Genomic DNA, 9,250 nt, shown 5'->3' on the forward strand with positions numbered 1-9,250 from the left:
GTTTTTCAAAAATAGTTTTTAGTAGGGTTCTGTGGGCGCGTTCTAAACGCAACATAAAAGTTTTGCCAGCCCCACCCCACGCACATATGCAATAGGTCATAATCGAAAGACATAGTGACTTGTAGACCATCATTGTTGTTTCAATAGGGGCAATATCTCTTAGATTTCTAAACAGTGGGATAAGTTTCTTGATTTTACTAGAGGTGTTATGAATATGAGTTGACCAGTTAAGATGCTCATCTAATGTAATTCCAAGATATTTAACAGTAGCCTCTTTAGTTAGTATGTCACAGCTACAACAAGCGCCTAGGCCACTTTTCCGATTACAAGGAAAAGTGTGGATAGGAAGTTTAAAGTATTTGTCAGGATTATTTCTAATTGATGGAGTGAAACATATATATTTTGTTTTCGCAGTGTTGATAGTAAGTAGGTTGTCCTCTAACCATGTCGTGATTTGTTTAAGTCCTTCTTCAGCAAGAAACTTCACTTCTTCCCAATCATTGCCTTCAAATAAAACCGCAGTATCATCGGCAAAACAAAATATGCGTCCCGATCTTATGGACAGGTTACAAAGCGGATTTATATAAGTAAGGAATAAGGTGGGGCCCAGAACACTCCCCTGGGGGACACCGTATGTAATGTTAGAAAATTCACTGGTAACATCACCTATTTTAACACATTGCTGTCTATCCTTAAGGTAGTTTTTGAACCAATCCAGTGTAATACCCCTAACACCCATGTTGGAGAGTCTGTCAAGCAAGATAGGGATTGACACAGTATCGAAGGCCTTTTGTAAGTCAAGAAAAATACCAATACATTTTCTTCTCCTATCAAGGCACTTTGTAATGTAATTGGTCACATCCAGTACCGCATCCAGGGTTGATCTATTAGCTCTAAAACCGAATTGATTGAATGCAAGGAGATTTGTCTGTTCAAGGTACTTTATTAATCTGACGTTTACCACTTTTTCCACAATCTTACTCAACACACTCAATAGTGATATGGGTCTGTAATTAGAGATGGACTGCTTGTCTCCACTCTTGTATACTGGAACTACGACAGCTTTTTTGAAATTATCTGGGAAAACACCAGTAGATAAACTTGTATTTACTAGATGAACTATGGGTTCTAAGAGTAAATTTTTAAACCTCTTAATGAAGTACGTTGCTATTTGATCATGACCTGGAGCACTACTAGGTTTAAGCTTTAAAATAATTTTATGAATTTCACATATATCAGTGGGATAGAACATTAGCGAATTAAGGGGAGCATCGTATGCTACATTGGTGTTATTATTTTTGTACTGCACTCCTAACTTATTAATAATTGTAGTTGCCAGGTTATCCCCTATACTCGTGAAGTACTTATTTACCTGTGCTAATGACTCCTTAGGAGTATTCATAATATTTATTAAGGCTGTAGCAGGGGCATTTGATGTTGGTAAGTTACAAATTTCTTTGACTGTATCCCAAGTGCCTTTAGAATTACCTGCATTTTGTTTTAATTTTCCTTGTAAGTAATTTCGTTTAAGTGTCTTCAGTAAGGAGTTACAGGTATTTCTATACTGCGTATATGTGATTTTATTTAGTTCTGTTGGAGTTTTTTTAAAAATTCTATGCAGGCGATCCCTTTTTCTCATGCATTTAACAATACTATAGTTAATCCATGGTTTAATAGGTTTTAGTTTTTTAGGAATAATTAAAACATGTGTATTACTAACAATTATATTTTTAATATTATCTACTAAGAAATTTGCTGCAAAATTCGTGTCGCTCGAGCTGAAAAAGTTTACCCAGTCTAACTGGATTAAGCATTCCTTCATAGCTTTGTAGTTGTGAGTATGTCTAGTTATATTATGCGTTGAAGAATTCATTATTTTATTGCGTAGCTTTAGACTTAACAAAATAGGGGCATGGTCTGTAATAGAAGGTTCAAAGACAAAGGTTCTCGAGTTATTTATATTTTTGATAGCAAAGTGATCAAGACAACGTAATTCTCTCGTGGGGCAATTAATAGCTGGTATAAGAGCATTCAACGCGAGAATATTTTGATATTCTTGGCTATAAGGACAGTGACTGTCAGGTAAAAGATCAAGGTTTAGATCTCCAGTTAAGATAATTCGCCTATAATCTTTACTTTCCAGAAACGTACTAAGAGATTCTAAAAACGGTTGCGGGTTACGGAAGCCAGCTGGACGGTATATTGCTATAATATGAATGTCCTGGAAAGTAAATATAAGACAGTTGGCCTCTGAAATTGAGACTTCGAAGGTTGAGATATGTATATGGGTTCTTATATATACAATAACTCCATCATTTTGGTTATGATTATTTTTTGTGTGACAGCTCGAGTAACCATCAACTTGTGGCGGGTTAGCTATGTACTGCGTCCAACATTCAGTGAAAACGAGTATATCTGGTTGTATTTGTAATCGAGTTAAGAAGACAAGAAAATCATCTAGGTTCTTGTTTATACTCCTAATATTCATGTGTAATATATTTAAGTAATGTACGGAAGTATCTGTGCTTGACATGTATGTATTATAAAATGCGTCGGGATCAGCCACTTGCGTACAGGATACCGAGGTATGCTGATCGATATCAGACGCTAAACTATCTTGTATGTTATGATTGAATGTAATAATTGAATGTAAAAATATACTAAAAGTTTGTTTTTTAGTTTTAACTGAATAAAAACCTTTTTTACTGTGTATGATTGTAATGACATATTATAATATTTAATGTATTTAAAATAGCACATATTAGTGTACATAAGAAACATATAGAGATGATTAGTATAATTGTGGGGATGCATCCTACTAGTAACTTTATAATAATTATGATTAAAATCTATGTCATTAAGTACAGTTTTAATGCTTATGTGGAGTAAAATTAACATATTCAAAACAACTTGTATGAACTTAAGCAGCCCAACCAAAAACAAGATATGTACCATTCTTACAGCTGATATCGACAACTTATAACTATGTAAAACTCTGTAGAACGTTAGAACTATTCCATCAAACATTAACATCTCATTGGGGTACAAATTATACAATATTACGCTAAGTATAAGTAGTTTATCAGTGAGCAAAAAATGCAAAGTTCCAAGGCATTTCCTTATTTTATCATAATTTAGAATATAAAATAATAGTATCAAAAAGTTTATTAACTTAGTTTTATCACAAAATAATGCAATAATTTTAAATAAGTGATTATAACAAAAGTGCCTATATTTTATAACAATTTTACTGCACATTCCTGTGTTTAATTTATAGCAGCTTGCCAATAGTAGGAAATGTAGCTTATCATAATTTAAAACATGAAGTAGTAGTATTACAAAATATATTAATAATTTAGTTTTATCATAAAATAGCGCTATAGCTTTTAATAAATGATGAAAACAATAGTGTCTTGCATGTTTTATGACAGTTTTCCTACAGATTCCAGTGTTTAAGTCACAACAGCGTGACCATAACAAACATAGCTTAACATAATTTAAATTACAAGGTATTACAGAGCTTAGTAACTTATTTTTATCATAAAATAGTTGCATGTGTCTTATATACTTTATGACAATTCTCCTGCACTTTCCAGCGTTTAATGTACAGCAGCGTGACAATAACAAATGTAATGACATAATTTTTATTGTAAAATTTATATTTCCACTATGGGTTAATATTTTTACAAGTATATAACAGAAAAGCCTACAACAGTGTTGTGTCATTCGGGGCTGATTTATTCTTATTGATGAGACGGTCCAAGTCTTCGTTACTACGAATAACAATAGCAGCTTTCCCCTCTCGCTGACGTACATATATAGACCCGTTGCTGCACCAACAAAAATCATAACCCATCTGCTTTGTTTGTGTTCTGCATTGACGAAATAAGTGCCTGTTTCTCGCAGTGAGCCGCTCATTAACAAAGACTTTCTGTGCAGGTCCGGATAGATTTAAATCGGTGCTAGTGATATTTCTGCGCGTTTTAGAACCTTTAAGCATTTCATCTCGCTTAATACGACGAAGTAACCGCACAACAATGGGGCGGGGATGTTTCCTTGCGTTTCCCGTGGAATCCACAGCTGACAGGATACGCGGCCCTACGCGAGCTGACCAGTCTATGTCTTGCTCTTTAAGTTCTACACCGATTTTATTCGATAGCACCAGAGCTATGTGGGTTGTATTCTCATTGTTACATTCCGGGATGCCACAGATCTCAATTTCGTTTTTAATATTATTCTGTGCCTGAATGTTAATTTCATTCTGTAGTTCACTAACCTTGCATTTTAGGGTATCTATTTCACTGTTACGGCTTTCAAGGGTATTGATGCGAGATTCGTTTGAGGCTATGGAGGCCCCAAATACGTCGAGTCTCTCATGGCAGCGGTTTAGTGATATGGTAGCCTCCTCTAGCCTGTTCTTCAGAGAAGATATCTCCTGCGTGAGTAGCCTTACTTCTGTCAAAAGGCACTGCACGTCGGAGTTGGTGGAGACGCCTACGGCGTCGGAAGTACTGCCTGTTTTTTTGCGATGCGTTATGTTCTGATTGTCTGAGCTGCTTCTAACTGGGGTCGAGCTGTGGTCCTGCCCTTTTCTCTCCTGTACAGAGCACTCAGGGCACATCCATTTATTTATTCGGTCCGGAGCCAACGAATTTACATCTATACAGGTATTGCAAAAACGTCTATTGCATGCCGATGAATTGCAACAGATAGATGTAGCTTCTTTAGCAGACTTTAAGCATCCAGCACACTTCATTTTTGCACAAAATATCTTGTAAAATACACAACGATGTGAACTGTATTCTTACGCTGCAATTATTGCTCCAGCGGCGGCACGGCGGCGGTGTGCAGGTACCAACACAAAACACACGTAACCCCGCCGTTACCCACTACAAGTTATTACTAAGTGCACTTCCAAGATGTATTTACACTATTTTAGATACTTTATTGGACAGTTCTCGATAAAATAACTCCACCACCATATTAACTAAACAGTCACGTTTATTTTGATGTGCAATTTATTGCAAAACACAAGCCTTGTCTAGAGAAATATGTAAAAATAATACGACGCAAAGCACTTGATGTTGTCAGCGGCTAGTCCGCGCGCGCAACAAAATGAGCGCAACAAAATATAGGAGTGGACTGAAAACCGAAAGGTCGACGGTTCAAACCCCGGCCGTTGCACTATTGTCGTACCTACTCCTAGCACAAGCCTGACGCTTAATTGGAGAGGAAAGGGGAATATTAGTCATTTAACATGGCTAATAATAAAATTTTTATAAGTCCCGCAAATTGCTAATGCGCGTGGCCGCCTGTTTAGTGACGTCAGCACTAGACTGAAGTTTCCAGCTGATGGTATATTTTTATTTCGGCTGACGGTAAAATGACGTCGTGAGACATTGTTCCAGCGCTATAGCAATTTGTGGGACTTATACAAAAATCAATTCTTAGAAGCTAAGTCGAAAGAATTGGACGAAAACATTGATATAAATGACAAGATATGCCCAAGCGAACAAAATTTTTCACGGTTATGGAACCAAATAAATCAGCGCCAACTCTTAGATACTAATGAACGACCCGTTTGAAATCCAGACGTCACTGAGGTTGCATTGGTGTTAAACAAAACATTTTAGGACCAATGAGTCTGTGCCATTTTGCTTGTTCAATGGCCAGGGCCATTCTTAGTCCTTACGAAGTAATGAGTCAATGTACGAAAAAGATTTTCTATTCGAATTCCTCATCCCAAACGGATGTTTGTTTGTTTACCTTTTCTCTGACGCCAGTAGCCCGAATCTCCCTCAACAACCAGGGCAACATGGAAATGGAGAAGCGGCGGTCCATCGCTGTGTAGCCGAGGTACGTCACCGACGTCAGCCTGGTCTTCATTATGACCTGCAAAAAAAAACAAAATCAAAATAAGGCTGGTAGACAGTGGCGTGCAGGTCATAGAGGCATAAATGCACTGCTTACCCCAGTTGTAATAGCTCAATGCAAAGGAGATCGCCCGTGAACGGGCCCCCTTTTGTGGCGTCGTGTCAAAACTTAAATTAATTTTTTTTAAATGTGTTATTTTTTTACGATTATGTTTTATAACGACTTTTTATCACTCTATTATTGAAAATATCCACAATTACAGTTAGAATCGTAAACATGCATTTATTGTGAAGAAGTATTAATTAAATATAACCTCAATATCAGCAATATAAAAAATAAGATTTCTTTATAACCAGGGTGAATAAATAGAAATCGTTTGCAGAATATAAAGAGTTAATTATTTGTCTACAAAATAAAATTAAAACCATGGTGACACAACAATTATATTAGGGGGGGGCCAAAGCTCCAAAGAAAATGGGCAATCTTTTTTAACATTATGACCTGCCAGTAAACAGGTTCCTACCTAACTAATGCCTACCCTGGCTTCAAACCCTGTGCACGCCACTGCTGGTAGACCCCACTATAAAATGGTCTACCTATTTTCTTCAATGTCCATATTAACAAGTATTATAAATGCGAAATCCCTGTTTATTTGCCTTATATTTTCTTTAGTAGGTACTTTAGTTTAGTTAGTAGATATAAGTCAGTAGTTTGTTTTTGTATTCTCCGAGCTGGAGGCCGTGTCTTCCGAGACAACGTTTTTACTAGTTCCGAAAACAGGTACCTAGTTCTAATAAATTTTTTAAATTTTTAAAGACATTACATAACAAACACATATACATCAGGTCAGGGGTGCAGTGACACTTGTAATAATGACAAGTATAGTAAAAAAATGAAAAAAAACACACACACACACATACACATAAGAAATATTATTAACATAGTGAAATAGAAAACCCGAGGTAGGAATTAAAGTAATTAACACCATTAACGCTTGAGGTAGAGGTTAATGGTGGATTATTGAAGTTAATTAAGTAAAGTGCGCGTAATTATACCTACTAAGTATATACGCGACAGGTCGAGATGGCAATCGGGGTGGGGACTCCCCGCACACCCGCACAGCCCCCGCGATGACCCTGCTACACGTCGCTCCGAAAAGTTAGAGTTGCGCGCCCGGGATAGTACCCCGAGTGCCCCGGTATTCTTATCATATTAATAGATATCCTATTCATACCAATAGAAAGACTTAAGCGACTGGTCGCTTACGCGTTACATTACATTTATGTTTTGTTTGAGTTTTGATGCGAGTCGGACTCACACATAAAGGGTTCCGTATCATCGTAAAAGAAATAAACTCCTCCCAAACAAAAAGTTTGCATGTGAACTTGCTAATTTTACAGTGTGCGCCAGTCTTAAACCCAGTTTTAAGACTGGCGATATAATATCAGAAATTAAAGCTATTATAAATTTATAAAACCGGTTGATTAATAGGTACAAAAAATAAAAATAGGTAAGTACCTATAGTTATTATTATAGTTAGGTACCTACCTACCTAAATATTATAATATTGATAATAATAATAATATATAAGTACTTAGTACCTAGGTACACTACCTAGGTAGGTAATTTAGATTGTTACGAAAATCTGGAATCGATCCCAGAACAATAACTTTCCATACTTATATAATAATAATAGTATACTTAAACATTATAATAGTTAAGTTATATACTTACACTCTTTACTCTTTATATAGGTACTAATCAAATTCTCTAAACAAGTAGGTACTATTATAGAATTATCTAGCAATCAACAGAAAAAAATCTATAAATTATTAGGTAGGTACAAACCTTACCTAAATAATACAAATAAAATTTTCGTCAAGTCACAAAATAATTATGGTGGTAAAGTAACATTACATATAATAATATCTATCCTAATAAAACATAGCGTAAAATCAAAATGACCAACCTATTTGCATACGAAAACAGGACAAATCCACGATTACATCAAAATCAATAATACGGACAAAAACACTTTGTATTTTATAGCGCGCGCAATAAAAGGCTTTCACCAAAAACACATTTTTGCAAAATTTTCACTCAAACCATATCGGAAAATTACGCGAAAAATTATAAATTAAATTCAACTCTACGATTTTTCACAACCAAAACATTGAAAGGATACACAGAACTGAAAGGGATAACAAGTTCTAGCGAGCGCAACAACAAGATTCGCTTCATCTCCTCATTAGGGAATTTAGTGATAATATTCAGCGCTATCTATTTGAATTAGTAGTACCACTACGCCAAAAGTTTGTAAGCATTATTTCAACTTGATTCCAACCTCCTTGGTCGGTATGGTAATGTCAGTTTGATCAGATAAGGTACAGTAGGTCGGTATCATGTAGTCTTGCTTGCGCATGATAGATGTCGCTAGAAGTACAAGATGTCGCCAGTATAAAATTCATTAAACTTAAATTTTTTTAAAGCGTTCTGCCTTAGCCTAGACTCCTAGAGGCTAAAAGCCGGGGAGTCCGGGGTCGATCCTGGGCACGCACCTCGGAGCTATGAGTCAATAGTCAATTTAATATCACTTGCTTTAACGGTGAAGGAAAATTTCGCGAGGAAACCTACATGCCTGAGAATAATGTTCCCGAAGGTGTGTGAAGTCTGTCAATCCGCATTTGCCAGTGGTAGACTATGGCTTTACCCTTCTCATTCGGAGAGATCTGTGCTCAGTAGTGAGCCGGTGTTGGGTTGATAATTATACGGATGAACTTTAATTTAGTTGGTTAAAATATGTGATCAATGATTTAGATTTAAATTCAAAAAACTGCACAATTTAAAAAAAAACGATTACTAATGGGCTACTTGACACTTTTTTAAAGTTGGTATAAAATGGTTAATATTTGTCCTATTATATCAAAAAAAATAACACTATATTTTTTTGCGCCCTAAAAACCATAAAACTTTAATTTAAAAATATATTTTTCTTAGACAGGTGAAAACAGTCGGCCATGTTTGGCCGATAGATTATCTGTGCTCTGACGTCATGCATTTGTAAACAACAGCATAACCTCCCAAAGTTAATAAACATGACTTCTATTATACTAGTTTACATGAAAAATATAGTAATTATCGTTATTGTATCATCCGAGAATGTAAAAAACGCATCGATAAAGACCTCAGGAAAGTTGTGGATTAGAGTGCCCAGTGAAATAAATATACGTAACACGCGAAGACTTGCTTAAAGGGATCCTATATGACTAACGACTTCAACCCAAATTTATTTTTGCAAAGATCACTTTGTTGTAAGTCTTACTTAATAACTTATTCAATTTATAAAGAGAAAACGATAATTTTTTACGTTTACTAT

The 9,250-nt window shown here is 35.7% G+C and overlaps 1 protein-coding gene across 1 annotated transcript in view; it reads right to left on the reverse strand.

Annotated features, from left to right (window-relative positions):
- plx (PTB_TBC1D1_like and TBC domain-containing protein plx) overlaps positions 1-8,079 on the reverse strand; it is a 60,553-nt gene extending 52,474 nt beyond the window's left edge. Inside the window, exons 1-2 of the mRNA XM_069501028.1 lie at positions 7,844-8,079; positions 5,767-5,892 (exon numbers count right to left, since the gene is read on the reverse strand). Coding sequence (XP_069357129.1) covers positions 5,767-5,886 — 120 coding nt within the window. The 5' untranslated portion in view covers positions 5,887-5,892; positions 7,844-8,079. The remainder of the gene's footprint in view (positions 1-5,766; positions 5,893-7,843) is intronic.
- Between the last annotated feature and the right edge of the window lie 1,171 nt (positions 8,080-9,250).

The sequence above is a fragment of the Maniola hyperantus genome, chromosome 9 (assembly GCF_902806685.2).
Source record: "Maniola hyperantus chromosome 9, iAphHyp1.2, whole genome shotgun sequence".
Classification (NCBI taxonomy): domain Eukaryota; kingdom Metazoa; phylum Arthropoda; class Insecta; order Lepidoptera; family Nymphalidae; genus Maniola; species Maniola hyperantus.